The 25,858-nt window shown below is 33.6% G+C and overlaps 3 protein-coding genes across 3 annotated transcripts in view; all 3 read right to left on the minus strand.

The window, feature by feature from the left end:
- Positions 1-442: 442 nt before the first annotated feature.
- Positions 443-12,265, minus strand: LOC140056625 (S-acyl fatty acid synthase thioesterase, medium chain-like). Its single transcript, XM_072102059.1, has 7 exons — positions 12,242-12,265; positions 11,664-11,794; positions 3,486-3,624; positions 3,133-3,232; positions 2,452-2,621; positions 1,957-2,039; positions 443-1,278 (listed from the first exon to the last, which is right to left on the minus strand). Exons 1-7 carry the CDS (start codon positions 12,250-12,252, stop codon positions 1,157-1,159), a joined length of 756 nt encoding a protein of 251 aa, XP_071958160.1. The 5' UTR covers positions 12,253-12,265; the 3' UTR covers positions 443-1,156.
- On the minus strand, positions 5,877-10,076 carry LOC140056615 (uncharacterized). The gene is made up of 12 exons (XM_072102047.1): positions 9,948-10,076; positions 9,668-9,722; positions 9,437-9,490; positions 9,178-9,282; positions 8,757-9,072; positions 8,261-8,543; positions 7,770-8,006; positions 7,568-7,644; positions 7,320-7,424; positions 6,813-7,027; positions 6,402-6,566; positions 5,877-6,135 (listed from the first exon to the last, which is right to left on the minus strand). Exons 4-12 carry the CDS (start codon positions 9,279-9,281, stop codon positions 5,877-5,879), a joined length of 1,761 nt encoding a protein of 586 aa, XP_071958148.1. The 5' UTR covers position 9,282; positions 9,437-9,490; positions 9,668-9,722; positions 9,948-10,076.
- Positions 12,266-14,098: 1,833 nt separating the features above from the next.
- LOC140056641 (corticotropin-releasing factor receptor 2-like) overlaps positions 14,099-25,858 on the minus strand; it is a 43,979-nt gene continuing 32,219 nt past the window's right edge. Inside the window, exons 3-13 of the mRNA XM_072102083.1 lie at positions 22,186-22,465; positions 21,810-21,920; positions 21,265-21,341; positions 21,020-21,120; positions 20,272-20,386; positions 19,899-20,052; positions 19,637-19,694; positions 19,209-19,320; positions 18,569-18,654; positions 17,738-17,909; positions 14,099-17,212 (exon numbers count right to left, since the gene is read on the minus strand). Coding sequence (XP_071958184.1) covers positions 16,427-17,212; positions 17,738-17,909; positions 18,569-18,654; positions 19,209-19,320; positions 19,637-19,694; positions 19,899-20,052; positions 20,272-20,386; positions 21,020-21,120; positions 21,265-21,341; positions 21,810-21,920; positions 22,186-22,465 — 2,052 coding nt within the window. The 3' untranslated portion in view covers positions 14,099-16,426. The remainder of the gene's footprint in view (positions 17,213-17,737; positions 17,910-18,568; positions 18,655-19,208; positions 19,321-19,636; positions 19,695-19,898; positions 20,053-20,271; positions 20,387-21,019; positions 21,121-21,264; positions 21,342-21,809; positions 21,921-22,185; positions 22,466-25,858) is intronic.

Here is a 25,858-nt window from a genome sequence, read left to right on the forward strand (position 1 = left end):
AATAATAAAATGGTTTGCATTAAATGAATGGATCGACACTCAAATAAAAGAAAAAACTAAAAACAATTTATTCTTATATTTCATTTTTTTTTTCTTATTTCATACCATGGAGCTTATTCTTTACTCCATGTTCATACTCACCCAACAATTATGAGCAACTCACAATTACAAGGTGGATAAAATGTATCGTGCTTATAAACTAAGTCTCATTTGAGGCTTGGGGAAATGCAGTTGAAACAGTCGTGTGTTAAAATGCTCACACTAGGTCAGGATTGAACCTTGCACCTTGGTAGTCAAGCATGTCATGCTACTTGATTTGTATATGCCGTTTTTGATCTTTGAACTGGACTGAGGAGTTGATAAAAAAAACTTCATACAAAAAGCAGGGAAATGAAAACAATCAACAATCATTTTTTTTAAATTTATTTCATAAACTTATCTTTCAGTAGCAGCATATTATACATTAGCATTTACAATACATCTATGCAGGTATATAAATATATGTCTGTTTATATAATTAGTTTTCAATTCTATCATAGTATATAAATATAAAACTATTTTTAGCTGGCTTGGACGCGTTTTTTGTTGTTGCATAAAATTGATTTCCTCTCCTTTGTTTTCCTTTTACATTTATTGCTTTATATTTTTTTTTTCATTAAAAAATGTAAAAATAAAGTACAAAATATTCTAAATTCGAAAATACTATTATTATTTACGGTATGGTTCCACTCTAAAGGGGTTGCCCGACAGTATCAGCCAGATTACTTGCAAACCTACATTTACTTTGAATATTCCTTTTCAACATATTTTAATGCCTTTTTCCCTCTTTACCCCTTCTCATGGATGGCCCCTCTATTAGCTGCGGGGCTCCTGATTTTATTCAGTGAGTATTCATAGCAGTTATGCCACTGCATAATATACCACTAGTGCCACAAATAACTCTGGTACTAGTACTTCAGAAAAGGGCTTTAGGGCCACAAGAAATCCAGCAGATACTAATAACAGTACATAATCACATCTAATACTTCTTTTTTTTAGTTCTGAAGTCTGTGTAATACATTATCATAAGCCATCATCCATCACATCAGTTTTAATCCTGAGTCATATCTGAACAAATTCATAAAAATTAAATCTATTTCGGTACTTCATGGAATCATCAAAGCAATTTCTCAGTAATATATTTCAAAAGTTGACGTTCATTTTCCTTATTATAGAAATAAAAATGACCACCGGGCATCGTTTGACTCTTGAACTCTCCGTTGGTGATCTTAGCCCAACCTTTAAAAACATAAATATTTATGTTGGATTAATATATAAAACCCTAAGGCAACAAGTTTAATCCAACTCGGAAATCAATATCTCTATTTTACCTATGTTTTCACAATTTTTATTTAACTATAACTATTTTAAGATGGCAGCAAGTATGTTAGTAGTAAAAAAAATAATTTGTGTCTCTCTTAAATTATGCAATTTTAACGGACAAAAAGTGATTTATTTTGATCAGTTTTAATATTTTTGTGGGTACTTCAGTAAAAAGAAATAAACATATACTAGTAAGGTAAGTGTAGTCTAGGTTCCAGACGAATGACTTACTATTTGTAAAGAAGATCAACATTTTTTTTATTTTTTATACATAATACATGAGCTTGAAATAGTTAAGAAAGATTCTCATAGGGATATCTACTTTGTTTACCAAACCAACTCAACAGAGGCCTACAATCTTACAAGTGTCAAAACCCTACTGTGCATAGTGAACTCATGGGCAACAGACATATCAGGCCCACTCAGCTGCATGATTTTTGTTAAGTGAGGGTTAGGCTAAGTTTATTTAGATGTTGGGTTGCTTTAGTTTGTCCTTTATTATCGTCTTATTCTTGTGCCCAATCATGTTACAATTACAACTACCACTTATTAGCACACCTCCACTCTCAGTAAACAAGTTATTAAAATTTTTACCAGCAACATCATGAGGCTTATCATTGTCTCCATCTGTAAAACTCACAGGGCACGTCAGAGGGACACTATCTGGAAGATTATACCTGAAAAATCATAGAAATGCAAAGTTGTACAAGACTGGCTATTCACACAGCAGCTGTGTGTATAAAAACAAAACATTGTATTAAATATTATGATTATGATAATGTGAAGGGTAAGAGGTTACTAGTAGAAGCAAGTATTAAGCACTGTCTACACTATGAAACTAGTTTGACTAAAAAAAGTGAAGTGCCCAAATATGGTAGTGATATGACATCATCATGTTCATATATGGGCACATCACATTTATTTGTCATATAAAGTTTGATAGTGTAGACAGAAATTATAGTTTGACATAATGGCAAATAAAGAGAAAAAATGATGCTGCCATGTATGGAACATCAATGACCTCATAAGGAGAGGGCATGGTATTGGAAAATAAACAATTTGTAAAGTACAAATAAAAATTAACAATACCTATAATGTGATACCATGTGAAAATCAGCCCTAAGGGATGGCATATACATTTTCATCAAATCACGGTTTTCTAAAACTTCTTGCGGTGTTCCACCGATTCGTTTAATATTTTCCAAAAATTCATCCTCGGGCATATTTATCCAATCGGTTGCAATTCTTTGTCCTGCAGACTAAAAAAAAAAAGAAGAATAAAATATTGGGTCAATTCTTCCTAAAGCAGACAATTAAATAGATTCTTTTCTATTCTTTATTTGTATTCAGAAAATGAGATTATAATGTGGAAGTGTTTATGTCCAGGCTTGAATATATACCACATATTCAAAAGCAAAACAAGGAGAGTCAACTTATGCCAAGTTTCTGATTATTGTGTTCCTTTATCAGTGGGAATTTCAATATTTCCATAACTAGACTAATCCAGCTAAAGTAGGTATGACACACCAAGTGTAAAAAATGTTTTTTCTTTTACATAATATTAAACCAAATTGCTCTGTGTAGGACCTCGACTAACAGAAGACATAAACAACATCTAGATGGAAACCCAGGTTCTACTTATTTTGATCGCTTAACTTTAGTATTGTGGGTTTAGTTCCACAACACAACACCGTCACCAGCAGGAGACACCAATTGAAACCATGAGGACATCATCAAACCATTGCTTAGTGTCTTGACCAAAGCTCTTACCTGAGGAGAGGTGAATCCAGAAACAAAGAGATGAACTGGTTCTAATCCATAGTACTTCTTCAGATACAGAGCAACTTCGAATGAAAGAACAGATCCCATACTAATAACATTTAATAAAACATAACACCACATATAATTTTAACATCAAAGGGTTGAAGGTAAATAAAAAACATCAAAAACGAAATACTGGACTGGAGAACTATTCACTTAAATAAGTTTTTTTTTAAAGAGCTGTAAAGCTCTGTTTACACTATCAAACTTTATGTGACAAAAAAATGTGATGTGCCAATATATGGACACGATCATTACCATATTTGGGCTCTTACTATTTTAATAGTGTGGACAGAGTTTACCTATGACCGAAGAAAGCAAAGGGTTTTGATTGAAACTTTGGAAGGAGTGTGTTAGCAATGTTAGCTACAGTTGTTAACATATCACCACATGGTTTGTCATTCAAACGAATCTCTCTTCCCGCTAATCGAACTGCACATACTATAAAATAAAAACAGATATTTAATAATTATGATATTTCAATAAAACGTTATTCTTTATGTATTGTCTGATATTTAATTGGTTACAAATGTGAGGGCAGTATTTTGAGTTTTTTTAATTAAAGTTGTATTGTCCCTTTGAACACAAAAAATGAAGGTCAAAATATTCTAAATTTAAATTGGCCATATCAAAGTAATATTAAAGTTATTCACTTTAAGTTAAAAATTCGAGCCAAAAACAACAAGTTTACGTAATTAACAGGTAAATTAGTTTGATTAAATTTCGTCTGGAAAATCATTCCGAGCGAAAGTAAACAAAGATTTCAAACCACGAGTATGAATTATGCATGATATGCTAATTAAGATTGTTTACAACTTGTCACGGTGGTTGAGGAGATGTTTTTACACATATCGCGCGATCGAGAGAGGAAGTTTTATGATTATGCATATAATATAGCCAAACTGTACGTAACGCGCGCCGCCGGCGCGGCCGGCAGTGTATGCCTAGGCCTAGTTGCGGAACGAATTTTGTTTTAATGTATTCAAGAAACCCATGGATTTATCGGTAAATATATTACTATTTTTTACTTAGTTTCTCTCAAATAAAATGTATACTTGTGGCCTAGTTTAGATACTCTAGGCTACTACTACTAAGCCTAGCTCTAAGCTGTAACTTGCACAGTACCTACCTATAGGATAGGCCTAGCCTTCTACTCTAGCCTAGGCCTAGGCTACTCTAGGTAGGTAGGTCTACCTTTCAGGTTCACGTTGTCTTTTTATTAATATTAGGCCTATGCTTTAGACTCATTTTTAAGTATTCGTTGGCTACCCGTATTAATTTTTGCCAGGTCCGATCGGTTCATCATTACTAATTATCGAGTATAGGCTAGTAAAATGTGCCCAAGTTAGCCCACTGTACTGGCAACTGATTCGTCATTTTGACGATAGATGCCAGTTCTATTTTTAAAGACTAGCCTATTACTAGTAGTAGTAGCCTAACTATTGAATTGTACTGTGTATAAAAAGAAATACACTAATCATATCCATGGGATTTTTTAATTAGAAATATGTTACTAATAATTAATACTATAATTTCCATATACAATATATATAAAAATCTATAGGATCTGTGGTTATTTACTATTTTTGTGACAATACTTTTAAAAATATTCGCAACTAATTAGCTTCACTGTTAATGTTACTTGTCAATGGACCAGTAATACATAAAGGTAAAAAGATATTGTGAAACCTGGTTCAACATTTGAAATTCTGGTGGCAAATGGCAAAGATTCCTCACGATAAATATTTCATATTTCCATATTTAGCAGTAAACAATTTATAACAATTTTATTTTAGGTTAAAATTAATGCATTGACAGAGGTAGAGGCTAAAGACCTACTAACTAAAGGAAGCAGCAGAGAAAAAGTACCAGAGGGAGGTCATCATTCTGTACCACCAGCAACTACACCAAGTTGGTGTGTTTGCAACAACTGCTGGCAAATTCAAACTGAAAATGAAAGAGTGTTCTGTGGCTATACACACGAAAACACAACAAATTTCAGGTAATTGCACGTGTGAAACATTACAGTATATTAATTTAACATACTTATTGATAAAATGCATTACAATGATAAAGTGTCGATATAGTGTATCTAAAAAAACACAAAAAGAATTGTCTTTTTGTCAAACTAATTTTAAAAGTTCTGCTTTATTTTTAATAAGTACTGTTGTTAAAATACAGACCTGTTACCAGCTTATATTATTTTGAAAAATAGTGCATAACATAAACTAAACAAAAAATACTAAATAAACATTTTTTTTTTTCATTTTAGGACTTTTAGTTGCTCATTCTAAATGAAGCAATGTTGCAATTGGCACGAGCCTATCATCAAGATATATTAGCAGCGCCTATGGACAACAAATGGAGTAGGGGTCATAAACATACAGCCTACCGGCAGTATGTTTTGTGACCACATGGTCGTCTCGGTATTGGCATCAGAATATAATACCCAGTTGTGTATGGGCAGTACGGGACAAATACCCCGATGCATTTGGCCAGTATGTTGGTTTTCAACCAGGACGAATTTAAAGATGTATTGTCCCTTTGTACAATTCCCACAAATAGATTTCCAAATTTAATTGCTCATTTTAGTACCATAACAGAAAAAAATAAATCATTTTTAACTGAATACATTAAAAACTTAACAGGAATTGCCCAGTACTGTTTGCACGAATAGAAAGGTAACTGATACATCATAGTTTTTTTTTAAATCTTGACAATTTCTCTTCAACTAGTTGATGAGTTGGTAATGCTGGTACTGAAGCAATGTTTCTGCTGAGCCTTCTTGGGTCATCTTCTCCTAAGCCTGTTACTGTTTTCAGGCTAGTTTCATCAAGTAGTCTTCTGTATACAACCATTTCCACCAATTTCTGGATGTAGCTGTAATCCTTTTCTTCTTTAACAGGCACCACTGTCCACCTCTTACTTTTTTTGTTAAATAAGCGTTGATATCTACACAACAGAAAATAATTGTTTATAATTTTTGACAGCAATTTGGAATATTTTGCTTAGATTGCAATTCGGGAAAACCGATTTTAAAATTAATTGTCAAATTTCTTTTGCCCATATACCTGTAGCTAGTTCCATGGTAACTCCGTTGTACATGGCATAAAGATACAATTGATTTAAGAATAGACTTGTCGGTTTCATATGTAGTACGGTATTTAGTAATTAATATAGCCAATTAATATTCAACTGTAAAAAACTATGGAATGTACCTTGTGGTCCCATCTTTATTTTTCTTGATCTCTCGTTGATGGTTTGCTGTGTAATCCAATGCTGCCAGAAGATTCCTTACTTTGTACATTGGTGGACTGTAATGGAATCTTTTGGCCGCATACATCAAAATACATTGGTGGAAATTTTCCAGTTCAGCAGTTCCACTAAAAATACACAATATGTATATATAAATAGCTAAGTCAATACTGTTGTCAAATGCAATAAAATATGCAAGTTTTAAAGTAATACTAATAAATGTGTTTATTATGTGTATATTGTTCTGTTGAAATGTATATTTATTGTTTAGAGCACCTGTTTTTTTTTTTTTAGCTTTAATCAATACTACAGAATATGCACAGAAATGCTTGTACAGTATAAACCATTCCTCTATTTTTAATCAATTTGCTCACCGAAAATTAAGCCAATATGGGATTTTCTTTAGAAATCTGTTGTTTAGGACGATCTTTCGTAGTGCATTGTGCGCTGGATGACCCTTTGTCATCCATCCCTTTTGTCTCTCGCTCTCAAGAGGTCTATGACTACAGGAGGCTGTACCAACATCACTATATGATAAAGCCCACTGGTGTTCATCCACCACATGGTGAAGAATTCCACACCATATTCCCTATCATTGAACAAGAAAATCAGTAAAATACATATCTCAAATACAGATTTCTTTTTTTAAATATGGAAAAAATGGATACAATATCAGATACACACAGAGATAATATGACAATGTCAGTATCTGAAGATAGCTGTGAGCCTTTAAAATTGATGAACATAGTAGAACCAGAATAAAGAAATTAATTCCACAATAAAGAAGATCTTGTGCTAAAGTTTATGTTCAAGAACAATATAACTTGTCTTTGAGAGTGTATATACAGTATGTGCATCATTAAATTAAAACATGTACATACAAGAAATTCATCATATGTCTTTGAAGTCTCGCAGGTATGCCAGAAATGGTTTACAATATCTTTGCTCCAACTTAATAAGACTTTGCAGTCTTTCTTCTGACCAGCCTGTTAAATTGTATAAAAAATACCAATGAAACAAAAGATTAGTATTAATTTGTATAATAAATATCCTATTTTACATATTATGAAATTAGGGTATAACTATAATAAAATAATTTACATTGTCTGCAAATTACCAAAAAACTTACTGCAACCAATGCTTTTGCTAGATTCTTGGCAGCATGCCAAATATTGTGTGAGTGTTTGATGTCTGGATATTCGTTTTCTAGAGTGATGAAGAAAAACAAATATAAAAATAAACCATATTTTACAGAATAAAAACATGTTAATCAAAAATTTATTTTAGATTTTGGTGATCATCTAGAATTACGATGTAAAAATAAAACATACTCATCAATGCGCCAATCTGTAAGTGTGCATCGGTTACACATTCAACTACATTCACATTTTGTTGTTTGAGAAATGAAACACTCTTCTGAAATCCTACTTTTTCCATTAAAGTACTTTTGCCCTCTGTCTCCCGCTTATCAATTGTCATAATTGACAAAATACTTTTGTCAGCATTGTCCATCATAGTATACGTGCAAAATTGGGCAGAGTGTCCTGGACTGTCCATCCTTCCATCTCCTATGAAAAAAAAATATTTACAGTAATAACATTCTTGTACTGTATATAAGTAGATTTGTACCTGACCACCACTAAAAACAGTTTTTAATAGAATTTCTCTTCACTATAACTCGTCAAAAACAATATTAGCGTTTTTCAGTAATTTAGTTCCATCCTGCATTTTCATTTGCACAATGAAGCCTTGACCTATGAACTTTAGTTTAGTCACATTTATTTTTTTTCCATACACCTCCATTTTATATTATAATACCTACCAAGCAGTACAACATCTTTTCCTTCATGTGCTGTCAAGATTTCTTTCTGGGTATCTTCCCATAATTCAGTAACTGCAGGCACAAGATATTTTCTCTGAATTCTATAGTAGGTGTTGACATTCAGAATATGAAGTTTTAAAAACTTGGCCAGAAGAGCAATCTTTGCATAGTTGTTTCCAGAAGCTAAAAGTGCCGTAGACATTAACAAATCCCCTCCATGCAATTTGTTCTTTAGAATTGGTAGAGAACACCATTTGTTGTTCAGGTGGCCATTTGTACAAATCTAAGTAGATCACAATAATATATTTATTAAATAAACCATTAAACCAATTTCATAAAATAAGTCATTTGACAAGCTGAAACACATTACATAGCAACCATCATTGTTTGATGGTACCATAGACTTGTTCATAAATTGGTTTCAGGAATTAATTAGAATTATGAATTATTAAATTAAGATAAAATGTTTACAAAAATTGAAAGTAAGACTTTTTACCCATTTGAAATACACAGCAGAACCAACAAACTTTGAATGCAGATCAACAGGACTACTACAGGATTTTCTAGTACAAGATTTGTTGATTTTGATTTCTGCCAAGGTTTTCAAACAGTTTAAGTACACTATGCAGGTTTCATCTTTTATAAGAAAGTCAGACTCTTCCATAATATCAATGTGTTTAACATAAGGGCTTTCAACTTCCACACCTTCAATGTCCTCCTCAATCTGACTGGATGGATCATCATTTTCTGCCTCAATTTCAAATTCCTCTTCAACGAATGAGGTTTCTCTGAGGTTAAGTGCATTGTTGGGACTGAAAAATGTATGTATGACTTAATTTCAAACATTAATTTTTTTTTAAATGATGCTTTACTGCATCACAATAAAGTTTAGGTTAAAGGAATAGATGATGACTTACCAAAGGCTTATGTCAAATGATGGTTCATATAAATCATAATCTTCATCTTCATCACAAGTGCTCTCTGACTCAGATTCACTTGACAAGTTAATGTCAATGGTCATACTGAAAGAATAATAGTAATACTTGTGCAATGATGTCAACCTCTTAATTGTGTGATTAGAAACACTAGCAATCGAGGGGGAAAGGATTTTAAACTATGTAATTAAAATTAATACATTGTAACATATAAAATGAAAAGTATACAGAATTCATTTACTTTAATATTTCAGCAGAGCATCTGGGTCTGTCCTCTTCTTTAATGTTGCTTATACTAAAAAAATAACAGTTTTAATGCCATTTTATTTCTCAATAACAGTAATCAGATTGGCATAGTGTATAAAGAGTGCAGGGTATTATCAAGCCACAGACAAGGATTTTGCTGTGTTCATTCCATTGGAATTAAGTGAAACAGAAAAGTTAAAGCGCTGCAATTTTAGTTTAAACTTACCTTCCATCTTCAGAAGCACTTGGAAAATCTATCAATTCCAGATATTGAAGAAATTCTAAAGAACAATTTATGATCGATGACAATTTCTATATTTTTTAGTTATATTTGTAGAGTTCCTATTGAGAAGTCAGTTAGTAGTGAGTGTTGAAGCCATGTAATCATGAGTGTAGAAAGCAACCGTTCACTATGTGAATCCCATGTGATCTAATTTAAGTACGGTATTAATATTATTAGTAATATATTTCATAACAAAATTTGTATTATATCTAAATTTTCATACCTTGTATCTGAACCACCAGATAGTGTAGTTCTTAAATAAGCACCTTCTATAGGCGTCGATGTTGTAGGAAGGTGAGTAGAAACTGTTGTCCTGGTCGGCCCAGAAGCTGTGCTATGTCTTTCTGCATGACTAAACGTAAAACAATAAAGCACAGTGTGAAGAGGTATAGAATAAGGGAAAACAATTTTACAATTTAAATAAAAAAAAAAATTAATATACCAAATCATCAAATTAATACTGTACTAAAATTGACACTGGCTAGCCCTAGTAATGTAACAACAGAGGAGGTACCAAAGTTAATTCCCACTCTAGCTAGGAAAATAATTATTTTACTAGCCCTGTTTGTGAAGGCCCTCACTACCAAACAGATGGTATTGTAATCAATTATCTACTTAAAATTCCAAGTCAAATGGTTAGGAGGTAAACCTTTTCGTCATGGGTGGCCAATTTTTTTATTAAAAAAAAATGGTAGGACCTGTGCTGTGTGTATGTTCAGCTAGGTAACCGGATCTATGATTTTAATTAGGCATAGGCCTAGCGGCTAGCTATTCTATGCTAGATTATATATAACACTAACACTAAAAGTATACTTTCTGTCTCAAAATACCTGCTGTACTACGAAAGGTGTGTTGTATTACTCTATCTACCTAGGCCTATCAATCCGCCTGTTTTCGAACGATTCATCTAATTGCAAAGGTAGGCAGGCCTAGTAGTAGTAGTAGTATAGGCTATATAGTAGTTAGTATAGATAGGCTAGCTAGGCCTAGCCTGCCCTGGAGGTCTAACCTAACCTATTTATTATTATTAGTATTATACTAAATTCAAAATTATTAGGCTATCTATAACTCTGTGGAACTATAGTACCAATAATAATAATTATCATTACTTACTAGTATTGCCTATTTTACTAAATAAAAGGCCCTAACTAATCCCTAGAGCCGATGGACACTGTACTATTTCTAAAGAGAGAAGTTACCTGTCAAGCAAAAAATTTGCAACATCAGAATTACTTGCTAAATTATTTGCTTCTTTTACTACGGACCATCTCTGAAATGTATCGAAGTTTAGCAAAATTCTGCGAGCATTTGACGCTACATTACGTGTAAGTTTGCGCCTTTTCTTTTCCGATGATCTCAATCCAGAATAAGGGCCTCGTTTACCCATCCTTTACCACGGGTTCGTCTCTCTCGTGATGAACGATGATAATCAACTCACACGTGTGTTCTCTTGCGGTACGTACAGAAATAAACAAGCCAAAAAAGGAGTCGTATGCATAATTCATTAGCAAGCGCGTTGCATTATGGGATATGTTTTGATCGAAAACTTTGACTGGAAGTCACAGTTTTTTTTTTAACAAAAAACCGTTTGTAATTCAGTTGAATGATTTTTTTTTCGACTAATTTTTATTGAAAGTTAAATTACTATTATGATACTTCAAATTGACCCATTTTTTTTCGAAATCTGTTATTTTTTATTTTTTTGGAATTAGTCAAAGGGACAATACATCTTTAATATTTGATAAGATAGTAAGTGTAAAATGTTAGACCTTCTAGTCTCTAGATTATCATTTATTTTTGTGTAGAGGCACAAGAGGCTCACTAAAGTCAAAATCTAATAAGCCAAATGATCCGTATAAACACTGGATATGCTAATTATTCTGAAGTCTTATCCATTTCTTGACTTTATTGTTATTGCATGACCTGTGATCTTTCGTACCTTCTATGGAGTCAGATAAAGTTTTAGCCCAATTTACATAATAATTTGTTCCACCTCCAGCCCACGGAAAGCAGAATAAACGAAGCTGAGAATTTGGTCGTGTATGGCGACAATTAATCATGCTCTCCATCCTAAAAAAAAATATATTTTAGTTTTTACAAAAATAAAATGTATTATAATTATTAATATTAAATTTATATATTAAATTAGGCTAGGTCTAAGTATGCCATGGGCAAACTCATACAATTATATGTCTACCTAATTTAGCAATAGAACCTAATTTCGCGTGACACCGGTGAGGGGGAAATCCCAGTGAGACACGCACCCAGTCACACTTCCGACAGGGCGCAGGAGGCCAGTAGCCAGGCTCACAATATTAAATCACAGATAGCTTGGAGTAGAGGCCTAGCCACATTGTAGCTTCTATCTAGCTGCTTAGCTTAGCCTATACATAAGAATCGAATGCTGTTTCGTCTCGCTTTTTCAGAGATAAATCACAAGTAACGTAAAATTAGCAAAACATTTATGCTTAAATAAAGAAATAATATCCTAAAAAGCTTAGGCCTAGGCCTACCTACCTTATCAACATAAAACACTCAACAACCAGTGCAGTATCAACATGTTTTTGTTTAGCGCCACCTATAACTACTACTTTTTACATAAACTTTCACAACAATGAGGAAATTATTTATATAAATATTTCTAATAAAAAACGCCGCTTGACATTTTGACGTGTCATTAAAGGATGTTTTTAAAAATTGATATTCTATTTAATAATATAAGAAATAATGATTCATTATCGTAAATTGTATTTGTTTAACAATCAGCAGGCCTAGCCTAGTAAACATTTATACATCTCATAGACTCTGTTCTCACAGCTCTGGGGTTTGAGCATGCCCAGTCCGAATATTCGTAGTAAACAATAAGCTACCACATATTATGCTAACTGTTTCCTAATTATTCCGCCGTTCTCTTGAATATAGCCTAAAGGAGCGGCGCAATCATTTTTATCTGTACATAATATTTATATATATATATATATATTTAGATTCAAATTTTAGATTGTTCAATTTGATGCTGCGCAATTTTTAAATGTTTATCTTTGTATTTTATTGTTTACTTATGTTCAAGTGCAGTATATGGAGATCCATCTCAATAGTGCTTTGCACTCATGGCAATCCTCAGGGTGCTACACCGCTGTCTTGTTGTCATGTATTTTTGTGCCTGAAAATTGAATAAATAAAATAAATTAAAAAATTAGTATTTTAATAGATTTAATAACCTCTTGAATATAACTGCCTAAAAGCGCCCGCGACAAAATATATACAAAAATGTTCATCCTAGAATAAACTAATACGTCCAAGAAGAGCAATAATATCATGACGTCATTTAATTGGATTTTCTTTTTAAATTAAAAGACAACATAAATGGTTATCCAATAAAAATGTTTCTAACGTTTTACTTAGAATTTTCTCTTTTTTTGTAAAATTCATGTTAGTGCCATAATAATTTTAATTAAAGCTCATCTCCATTTCGTAATTACCAAATCTTGTCATCGTCAAATTAGATTCTTTGTTTTCAATATTTTAATATACGGCTTTACCACCACGTTGAAACACCGGTTCTCGTCAGATCACCGAAGTTAAGCAACGCTGGGCCTGGTTAGAGCTTGGATGGGAGATCATCTGTGAATAACGGGTGTTGTATTATGGAGCTGGGGTCCCGTTTGGCATTTGAAATCAGCATTGCTGACTCGTATGGCAGCCCTGAATCTAGTATCTGCCTCAGACGTATTGGCCCATGCCTTTCCTCTGCTGGTCAGGGTGGACACTGGACGAGAGAAGCTCTTAATCAATGTTAGGACCAATCAAGGTGCTTTAAATAGTTCTGGCTTTGTTTGTATCAAAACCTGTTTTTTATTGAAAAAAAAAAGCCATGACAAAACACTATATTTCATGTTATGTATAATTTATTTGTATTTTTCTTGTATATGGTTTTATCTTTAACTGATTGTATTGTATGGAGTGAGTGCAGAATCTGTTTGGGCTTTAGCCTATTCTCATTCCTGGTTATTTTTACATTGATGACCGAATAAATATTATTATTATTATTATTATGAGATTAGATAATAAAATAAAACAAAACACAGACGTTTTTCACTGACTGATATCTTTATTTATTTATTATAAAATTAAGCTATATTACACACTTTTCCTTTTCTGGTGGGATTATCTCTCATTCATTGGCACCCCATTAGGCCTATAGCTTTAACTTAAGTAATCGATATCTAGAATTTAGCACGATAACACAAGGAAGATAACTTCACATTGTACGTACTAGCTCATTTACTTATAAAAAGTGACACGTTTGGCAACTTTCACACATCAATACTGTTATTGTTTATCATTAATATCAAGAAATATATTTATCATGTGTTTAGGCATATAGCAAAAAAAAACAACAGAACCCAGTGGGTACCGATATTCCAACAGTGCATTATTCAGCCTAGCACTAATCAACCGTTGATAATTATTATACTATAACCAGGGAGTTCAACTCCCTGCTATAAAAATTATTGACACGGACTGTGTGTCCGCCACCGTTGGGCCTCTGTTTGACGATGTTTCCAACTTGGATTTGTAATCGTATTCAGAACTAAGGTGTTTATTAGTATAGGCGACCCTATAATCCAATACGACAGGAATATAAATAGGATCTATGTATGCGAATATTAACAATTAAATACGATGGGAAATAGTGTATAAAAGTAATATTATATAATTCAACTTTTGCTTCTTATACATAATACCTTGAAAATAAATGTTGGAATGAGAGGAAGGGAATCGTTCTATTGATTCGTCTGAAGATTTTCAGTAACCTTGCGAATGCAGACCCAATTCGTAAACGGAAACAAGAATATGCTATATTTTACTGTACAGGGCCGACGAAATTCCGTTTTACGGTACCTATCATCCATTTGAGTGGAATTCACTTCTAACTTGAGTTAACTTTAATAATATTCTCTTTATTTGGGAACGGTATTATTCATTAATAACAATGAAAGTAAAAATAGTAAAATAGTAACAAATATAGGCCTACAATAATAATTACATTCGTTTCGTTATTGTCTAATAATCGGGTTATTGCAATTGTATTTAATTTATAACCTTAAATTCAATTGATAAAGTATTATATATAAATTTTTTTTGTAGACATTTAAAAATTATCATTAAACACTATTAACAATAGCGATGAAACGTCACAATCTTTTGTTATTATTTTTACCAAGCCGTATTTTTCTTATCTTACACAGTGATGTAGCAAAACAATTCAACAAATGAACGTTAGTATAATATTTTACTTCGGCTGATAATAATAGGCCTACACTCATGGCCCATAAAATAAATTAATATACACTTCCACCTAAAAATAAAATTGTATTCACTAAACTATACTTAGTCCCGCACCATAAATTAAAATAGTTGAATGAGCTGATTATATTAAATTCTATTCCAACATTTCAGTTAGTTTAGCTTTGACACTTGGTTTAGCTGCAATTAACGTAAACAATAAAATTATTAAAAACGCATGATAAAATTACGCGGAATTTATAAAAACATATACACCTTTTATTTATTTCAGTTACTTATAAAATTAGATTACGTCACAATGACAACTCGAAACGACACATAGTACGTCGCGACGACAATCAATGGTACGCCACAGTACAATTTAAACGATTATAGGTAAATGCTATGGGACGCCGTTTATGAAATTGGCGTAAATAACATTTACAATTAAATTGATAGAACATCAAATAAAAAGTCTATATTCTACAGTTTATCTTATGCAGGAATATAATATGATAATGATTAGCTAAACGTCATAACTCTGATCAATCGCAAACTGTTCCAGACGACCAAGTCGATTCATTATTCATTCTCATCAATGACGTCATTGGAATTATATAAAAATAGAAATTTTTACACTGAAAGACAAATTAATATAGGAATGTATGATGTCACAATGTTTGTTTCCATCGTAGTCAGACAAGCAAGCAAAACCTTGGCGGGCAAATCGTCTCTCTTTTCACATGGTGTTATCGTCTGCTCGGGTAAATTATGAGCCTGAAAACTATTCAATCATGCAGATAGGTGTTTTGAGAAAAGGGTAAAAGTTGATTCCCAATTACCATGAGGCGCAATACGACGTGATTAAGACGTAGGCCCTCGTGCAACGCAAGTAATTTGAATAATCACAATGCTTGTGATTGGTCAAATTACTCACGTGTTGCTTTCTACCTAAAAACCAAGCGCAGTTAACGTTTTTTGCAAAGAGACTTTGAGTTGATACTTTGAATTATTGATTAATTCTACCTTTTCATAATTCCTTCTTCGCAGTCAAATTGACTGTTAGGAAACGCATCAATCAGATATCGTCTTCAGTCATATTATTCTATAGCATTGTAATGATACGATTTTAAAAGTACTTCGCCGTCTTCAGACATACAATATAAAGACATTGGCATCGCGAAGATTGGCACATAACAACAGTTCCATTAAAGGTCTATACAAACAACATAATATACATATTATTCTATATACAAATATCTCGGCAGCATTTTGTCCAAGTTAAAATATGTTGGCAGAGTTTCCAAATTGAAACATCACCCATCCACGTGGTAAAAGAACCATTCAAAAATTCACACTTAACGTCTTCTCTGGTCAACTGCCATCATTTCCATATTCAGCACAACACGTATATCAAAGCTGCGTGCCTATAGCCAAACCTTTTGGAATGATCATACTGTTTTTATGTTTAACGTCCAAGCACAATTCGTCTGATAAAGATGTGTCATCCGTTTCTTTAGTCATAAGTGCAGAGTACTCCGTATCTCCATCTCCGACGCAATCGTCAGCAGGCCGTGGTTCAGCCTCGTCTGTAAGCCTATTCTGCAACAGTGCTTCCTGTTCGTCCTCCGGTTCTGAAGATTCGCGACACTGCTCTTTATTTGTTAAAATATCTTTTTCTTTCGACGGCGTTAAATTTATTTCTACTGCTTTCAATCCAGAATCATTCGATTCACTATATGTTGGTAATTTATTAACAGATCCATTGTTAGACACAACTTTCAGATTTTGATTTGTATCTGGATGTTTCTCGTGGTAGACAACGGAGTTCTCAGATTTGCTGTACGAGTTCTCTTGTCCAGTGCTTACCTCAGATATGGACTCAAACCCTGGTTTAGTAAAGCACTTCTCACTGGTAATACCATCTAACGAACTTTGGCGTGTACTCGCGTCAAAAGAATTCGCGGTCATCATATTATAACCCTCGTTCTTTTGTGTCTTGGTGAAGTTGCAACAACCGACTTTTGAATTATTCCTTGCCTTGTCGAAAACAACATTATTGTCACCGTTGTGTTTGGCGTACATAGCGCTAACGATACTGTTTTGGCGGGAATGAGACCCGCGTCGCGATACTTGCCGAGTGGGCAACGACTGCTCCTCTCTCCAATGATGAATTTTTCGTTTGATTACCCTTTTTACCTGACAAAAGATAAAGAAGACATGTATTATTACGGAAGGATGGTTTTGATTTGGGGACATGTGAAATTTGTGTTCCTGCGCCCAATGTTGGCACAACATGGTAATTTACAATTTCTGTAGACGTGTGTTTCTTCAATCTTGTATATTATACTATGAATTGAAAATATCGCGGAACATTCTCACTTATCTCCAACACCCCCAGGCAACCACATGAACATCTGGCAATAGTAAATCTAGCTTAGTAATCTTTTTTGTACTTGAAGTACTTTAAATCAAGAAGTAAAGTTTAAGCACACAGTGCTGATATGAAGTACAACCTTATTATTAAGGGAACCATTCAGGACCAAACAAAGTCTACCCTACGAAGTTTTTACTAGCAGTGGGTGTTCCTAGAATATGGGTTGGCTAAAGTTAAATCATGTTATTAGCCTTCGTTCGTTTCTCGGGAAGTGTCCTATTAATGGGTGTCCCCGGGGCTGTCCCACACCAAGGTTCTAATGTAGTTTTGCAATAACTATGCCTTACCTCTTGGTTGCAAAAGACATATATCAAGACGACAAAAAAGCCCTCAAACGAATGAAGCAAAGCGTTACTGATAACCACGGATGGATGGTTACCACCACCAGTATTGAAGACGTAAACAATTCCAGTAACCCCAAGTAGCGGTAAGAGAAGGACGATGCCACGTAAAGCTTTCCTGAAACGACAAATAACAATTCATCGACAAGTTAGGTGATCTGACAACAAGCGAAAGAAAACAATGGCAAGTGGTGGTCCAAACCTCCTCCAGTCTCAGTCCTTGGTCTAATTTATGTCCTTATTGTGTTCCTTGATAGGTTCACGTCCCGATAACGCGGTATTAGTTTTGACCAGACATTCCAATTTGGAAAAATGAAATATCGAGGGCGCTGTAACAATGCATCAAACCATAGAGGGCTATTATAATCTATAATTGTAAACATGGGTACTGATGTCTGGCGTAACCTTATTTCACTTAATAAAAAACGCATGAGTTGTGTAGGCCTACAGATATTACTACTGTATGTATTAAATTCTCTCGAGTAAATTTATACATAAATAAATCACGGAGTTTTTTTTGGTTTATCCAAAATATCGGGATAAATTGCATTGTAGCGGGAGAGCGGGTGATGACTCGAAATTTAGGGGATGTTGACACCCTTCGGTCGGCACGTCGAGTCAATATCCATGGCCTCTTTCGCAAGATTGGCGTCATCGGTACTATACCAGTCACTACCGGTATCCAGAGGTTCTCCTATTGGTCGGATTGGTTAATCAAGAAGTAAAGAGAAGTATGTCGTCATAGTTGATGTGTATTATGATTCAATCAATACATACCTGTACTGTTTGGTTTCAAACGAATGCGATGCCTTAAGTTTCGTCATTAAAATGAAACTAATGTGAAATAAGAAGAAGCAATTCGTCTGTAACACAAAGAAATAAACATAATAATATATAGAACAATATTTATATATTACATTATTGTTTTTTGTAAACTATCAACTCCAATTGATTGACAATGACAGTTATTTAAAAGAATTCAGATGGATCTGTATGTGGCATAGGCTAGGTAACAACGCTACTGCCTAGTTCACATTTACTTACGTATACTACACCATGGAGAAAAAAAATTGTTCCATGGTTACGTCAGCTACTTACTCCGTATGTGTGATAACAAAGTGAGAGGGAATGGACTGAATTGACACCTGTGTAACCAAATAAGCCTCACCATTGCGTACGCTACACATAACCTTAGACTTGCCGTAAGTCTGTAGTTTATTGGTTTATGTTAGTCCACCAGTCGGCGTTTCGATTTTTGTTCTGAATACTAGGAGCTCATGTATTATACTTATGAAACGCCATATATGCCAACATATTTATCTTTTTACTAATTTCGGTCTAGAACCAAACAACACATAACACCAACTGCACAATATAATTATTGTTTCTGTATTCAAAATTGTAAAACTTTACTTACCACCAATATGGCAATAACTGGTCCAACAAATATGAATTCAAGGTATTCAACAGAGCCCTTTATGGGTTCACCATTGTCGTCATACAGGTCAGCCCCAACAGATGCCCAACATCTGCAATAAAGAACATAATGGAGTATAAAAGGAGGTTTCAAGAAGTCTCTTAAAACTCGCAGGAGTCTGACTAATGTTTTCCCACTCGCTGGAAAAAAGCCTTTATCCAAATGCAACTAACTAAAGCTTGGTATTATACGCAGAGCACGAAAAAAAGTCGAACATAATAATCAACTCTCGCTTGTGATTGGTCAAATTAAATTGCGCATACGTCCTACGTTGCATCACAGCTGGAGCCATAATTTAAAACAACGTTAGTCAAGTTTTGATAACTTATTCGCTGCAACAAAAAAACTGAATTAATTTTTATTCTTACCCTACGCCAAGTTGAAGTTCACATATTGCATAAACAATAGTAATTATTAACGGAATTCCTGAAAATACAAAAGAAATTAATTAATTTTGTTTATATTATTTTTTTCTTTTTATTTTGTTTACAGTTTTTAATTAGGTGTCGTAACAACAATTTCTTAAGTTAATGCGTTCTATAATTAATGCAAAGTGCCTTTTGTTTTTTTGATAGTGTGTAAAAATACATGTTACATGATTCATGTACATACAAAGTTGTATATTCTTACCCCATCCAATAAGACAATACTTGATAATCGTCATTTTCTCAGGTTTCAGGGCCATGACAACCAAAGTATACAAGTATAGTCCTTCGACAAACATCCAGAAGAAGTTTGTACATTGAGCGTATATGATCAATGTCATCAGAATACGACATACAGTCTGAAAATTAAAGAAAATACTATGAAAAAATCCACAATAGAGATACAACATAGATGCAGAAACATACATAAGATAACAACACATAAGATATTCCACTTAATAAAACGTAACGACAAATTTGCATGATGGGAAGAATCAATACTGCACCACGTATGTCAGGACTTTTTGTATCAAAAACAAGTCAAATTTGTAAAAAACTAATTAAAATATTTTACTTACTAGATTATCCAAACTTTTCTTAATCATCTGATGGTTGCAAAAGAACATTATGTAGAGAAAGAGGAAACTTGCTATGAAATTCCAGTGAATATAATTCCGAAGACATCTCAAACTCCTACAAAACAAATGAAAACATTTTAAGAGTTATATGGTAATAGAACCCGCGCTACTATTGGATGATCTTGACTATTGCTCTTTCTTGGGTTGAGAAAACTGTGTAAATATACACACCAAACTATACGAATTCAACAATGAAATACATCATTATGTTTTTTTCCTGCAACCGTTTGAGAAATTGGATTCTTTTTTTTAACGGTTTGATAAATTAAAGATGTTTGAAATTATTGTACTATAATCAATACTTCTAATTTGCTTTGTGAATTATTTAATTATTATCCTACGGTAGAATAGACAAGGTGATAGAAAACAGTTTGGCTATATAGTGATGTAGATCGGCTAGGGATAAGAAGAAACTGCGAAATAGTAACAGCAATGGAACGTGTAATTAATTCATAACTAAATTCAATATGTATATTTATTTCGAGACCGAAAATAAACTAAATTGAATTTAATTATTTCTTTCACCACTTGATAATCATAACACTTTTGTATAAGCAGTCCACCATACGTTAGAAATGTAGTTAGAAATGAAAATAAATAATTAATTAAAGTAGATTTGAGCTTTTTACGAAGATAATTGCTCGACCAAGAACAAATTAATAGCATTAATTAAATTAACATCACTTACTTGAAAGATAAGAATATACAGAATGCGATGACAAGAGAAACAAATGACAACGAATAGCCAGCGTATAGAATGACGGTAGCTATGTCCAAGTATACGGCACTCTGAAAGAAAAAACACAAGAAAACAATGACACTTACAAAATAGACAGTTTTAATACAGAAATTAATATGGTACGATATAATTATAAGTAACGCTATGCATGCAATTATCTTTTTTTTTAATAATTCTAAAATTAAAATACAAACCACAGTAACAGCCTGGCAGTTTGTGTAATTAGCTTTATTTGCCCAAGTGCCATTCAAATAACAATTCCTAGTCACCTCTGAAATAAAAATAAAAATTCCCTCAATATTATATTTGTGTTTTCTGTCCCTTACACTATTAATCCGACAAACTTGGTCAACCTTATTATGAATAAAAAGTTCATTCATTCATTCATTTTCTTTATTTCGGATAGTACATCATATACAAATCAAACAAAAACAAAGAGAAACAATTTATATAAAGAGAGAAGGATCAGATTATGTATCGATCAGAGATAAAACGTACATTGTATCTTGCCGCCAACGAGTTAAACAGAGGGCAGACCAAGAAAATCTTTTGTTAAAACACGAATTTTTACGGCAATTCAGATATTGATCACAGTTTTGTAAAAACATGAACATTATTGACCACAGAAGAGGTGCTCATATTTGCATATTGACTGCCAACATTGGCATATTGTACAACAGAAGATACATGAGAGTCGTGATTGGATTGTTGGAGAGACCAAAGCGTACGGCCTGCCTACCTGACTTGTATGCGACGCCATTCCAGACTCTTGGGCATTTCAATCGTACTTCACCAGGAGGGCTTGGAGGCCAACATGTGATATTGTCATACAAACTTGGACAGTAACGACCTAAGTATGAGAGCAAGATGATGTTACCCGTTATGTATCTGACCACAGACGCCAAAGTGTTAATCTTAATTTCCAAAACAAAGAAAGTTATGGTAACATATTCATGGAAGAGGTTATGGAACCTCCCCACCACGACTCCAATTAAAGACCCATCTTCAACCTATTTTGATCCATGTCCATACTTAAATAGCGCCCCTATATATACTAATTTAAATCACAATATTACAGGCCTCCCTCCGATTACTTATACTTTTACAATCACTACCTTCGGTTCCGTTTGGCTGCATATCTATTAGGTCTTGCTCTTCATATATTTTCCACAATGTGCATGTTGTAAATTGGGCATTCTCGTCTTCTGGATGTAAGTTCTCTTGATCTAAATATGCCTGTACAACCGGAGCTAGAACTTCCACAGTATACTGATGATCATCGAGTATATCCGATGTTTCATTATCGTAATCCGTGGGTGCCGTGAGTAAATCCGAGACATTGTATTCACCGAATGTACCATCAGAAGACAAGGCGATAGTGATAGTTGCAGCAATCTGAAATATACAATGCAACACATTATGATTAGTAAAGAAGGCAAAGCTTATCACGATTGCTGTATAACAAATAACCATACACATTTTAACTATACATACACACTCACTGTTAGCTATTTATCCGGGTAGGTTAGTTCTTATTTACCCGGGTAAATAACTGAGCCGGAACAGGACCAATGTAGGCCTATCACCAGTCGAATCATCTGTACATACTGTATTGCACGTAATGATGAAAAAAAATATATTTTTATACTAATAACCAATTTCTTCTTATTTTGCGGATGTGGGAAAATGGTAGTCCCTCTATAATATCAAGCAGATTTAGGTTCCCTATTTCATGAATATGTGAATAGGGCGGGAGTGTCATTTTTAAGCACCCAAAGGAGCTTAATTCTTCCGAGCACATAAAGGGGCCTAAATTCTTCTGAGGACCTAAACAAGCATATTTTTTTCAGAGCACATAAAGAAGCCTAATTCTTCAGAACACCAAAAAGAGCCTACATGTTATTCTTCAGAGCACATACAAGAGCTTAATTCTCATACGAACATAATTCTCTAGAGCACCGAAATAGCTTAATAAAGTGCCAATTTATTAGAGCACTGAAATTGCTTAATTCTTGAGATCCCAACTCTTCCAACTAAACAGCCCCATACTTCCTGAAGTTAAACAGGTTTTTGAAACTACTATATAGTTTGCCCCAGCTCAAGAGACAGCACAGTATATTAAGCTATGTTATTAAATTATACGACGGAACGAGGGACGTACGTACTGTAGTTTGTAATTCGTCAAAACACTTTCGCGACGATACCAATGATGATATTGTTAGCAAGCAACTCATTGATAAGATACCGAACCCTGCAATCTAAACGAAATGAACACTTGACTTTTCTATATTTAGAAGTAATTATATTTACTATCCACGATATACAAATACACTATATGATTGAAAGATATGTACAAATATCTTGCTATGCCATTTACTGTGGTGCACCGTGTTTTAAAATACATACTCTGAGTTATAATATTGTAATGAATGTATGAGTACATAGTGTGGTTTCTCTGCTGGACGCAACGCAACGCAAAGCACATCCTAAATGGGCCAATCACATACAACAGTTCTGATAGTCCTTCGCTTTTGATTGATCACATTTTCTGCGTTGTGTGTACACGTTATTGAATTGCGTCTGAGGAACCAACTTTAAAGCTTGATTCCTACTCGGAGGAAAGACGTAAGCGCACCGCAATCAATAATTGTCCGATCACGCGTTGTGTTTTTTACGTCTTTGGGTTGCGTTCGAACAGGAACCAAGCTAAGCAGGGAGGTAGATAGGAGAGAGGCGTTGGAACTATTTTTGACAATCCATGGAGGTTTTTATTGGTTCAACATCAATATGTGCTTCGAAGGAATGTCGACAACATTAATGAGGCATAATGATGGTGTTCATTAAAATATGCTCTCCAACAAAATATGTTCCTCTTCATAAATTAATCAGCCACTGATTTGAAGAGCTTATTACCCCGCTCTATATTTGTATACCATGGTCATCCATACTATAATACACTGTTCATATTAAAATGTGCCACAAAAAGAACGAGCGACACCAGGCTGCTGTACATCCTACCATTCTATGGTATTCGAGTCCTGTGCAAATGCTCGGGTTTTAAATCTGGAAAACTGTTTATTATCCCCATGGGACGCGATCAGCGCCAAAACCGTTCAGAAACAAAGTATGACGAACTATTTTGTACTATTCCTACTGAAAACAAAATACAGTTTTAAAATAAACTAAGTGATAACATTAATTTTAGCATTAACAGTTCACTTACGTCACGTCATACGCGGTTGTATTCTTTCAAGCTATAGCTAAATGCATTATTATGGGGTTGTGAGGGCCTCATGAGAATAATTTGGACGTCAAATTGTTGAAATGCGAACAGATAATAAGGACACATCCATCCTTCAACTGTGTAGTTGATAAGATGTGGATACTGCCTTTATGCATAGGATATTTTTACAATAACAATAGCCTAATAAAAATAACAATAATTACAATAATTTAAAATAAATAATAACTACACAGTATAGTAATGACTATAATTTGTATGTGTTTAAATTTCAAATGTAAATATGTATATTTTTCTATGATGTATGTTTAAGCGGATATTAGCCCTTGATGGCATTTGCAGCAATAAAGAAATTTAATTGAATTGAACTCTTAACGCGTGGAATTATCTATGTTAACCAACACATTTAAAATTTAGATTTTGAATTAAAAAGTACCACAGGAAAATAACAATTACTGCCACTCCTCTCAACATTCAATGTCCTGCTGCTTTCCGCTTTCACTTGCATTAATGAAAGTAGGCCATCAAGTTATTGATTCCTATCAATCTTTAGTAAACGAATGGAAGGTGTTCCGAGGGCTAATTTAAGAATAAAAATAGGTTGTAGGCGCTGTAGAGGTACAATCAAATCAATATTATTTTATTTTCCTATTGAAATATGATACAATAGGCTACAAGTAGGCCATAAAGTAATTCAAATAAAATAAATCCTTTCTTAAATTATAACAATAAATGAGAATGTTTTAATCAGTAGAATATTAGATTGTCCAGCACTGATTCCACATTCGTAAACATTTTTAATCATAGAGATAAATAGAGGGAAATTACGTGTACGAGCGTAAACGGGTACGGTATATAATCATAATAAACCGTTGGAGGCGCTAATTTTCCAATATTTATACGAGCGAAAATTGTGTTATTTTAAATGCTTTTATTTAAATTCTTTATAACTCTACAACATGCATAAACATAGAGAAATACATTTTGTTTACAATCAATATGGTACCCAACTCGCCACTTTTAGTAACTTCATCATTTCCATTATCATTCCACCAGTGATATTTTTAAAATTGAAATATCCCCGATAGTCTATAGTGATCTGTGAGCAAAATTTACTAAATTCATACAACTAAGATTCAAATAGTTAGTGGTTGAAGTTATTCATATTTACTCTAGAACTACTTAGGGTGCAAAGGTTACACCTTGTTTGCGCTAGCTATTTTTATAGGAATGATTGCAATGAGAAATATTGAGTTCAGGTTCCCAGATTCGGCTGACTTTTGCATGAAGCTGAAAGTCAATAATATTTACTACATTCATACTACAAAACCAAACATATCTTGACGATTAAAAATTAAATGAAAATATGTATTAATAATCTTCCTTAATTTAACTGTGAATTGAAGACATTCTAATTGGTCCTCTACGGAGACCCACATCGGCCATAGTGCAGCGCCTACTATCAACATACCGGAGATGATCAACATACCGGAGATGATCCCTAATCTCGAATTTATAAAGTTATTCTAAAGTATGTGATGTCTGTC

The sequence above is a fragment of the Antedon mediterranea genome, chromosome 1 (assembly GCF_964355755.1).
Source record: "Antedon mediterranea chromosome 1, ecAntMedi1.1, whole genome shotgun sequence".
In the NCBI taxonomy this organism is placed as follows: Eukaryota; Metazoa; Echinodermata; class Crinoidea; order Comatulida; family Antedonidae; genus Antedon; species Antedon mediterranea.

Coding starts and splice junctions, on each gene's coding strand:
- LOC140056615 (XM_072102047.1), bottom strand. CDS start 9,281: ATGACCATTGACATTAACTTGTCAAGTGAATCTGAGTCAGAGAGCACT. Junction 8,544..8,756: donor CTGCTGTGTATTTCAAATGG/GTAAAAAGTCTT, acceptor TGATCTACTTAG/ATTTGTACAAATGGCCACCT. Junction 6,567..6,812: donor CCATATTGGCTTAATTTTCG/GTGAGCAAATTG, acceptor GTGTATTTTTAG/TGGAACTGCTGAACTGGAAA.
- LOC140056625 (XM_072102059.1), bottom strand. Junction 2,622..3,132: donor CTGGATTCACCTCTCCTCAG/GTAAGAGCTTTG, acceptor TTTTTTTTTTAG/TCTGCAGGACAAAGAATTGC. Junction 1,279..1,956: donor TAAGCCTCATGATGTTGCTG/GTAAAAATTTTA, acceptor ATGTTTTTAAAG/GTTGGGCTAAGATCACCAAC.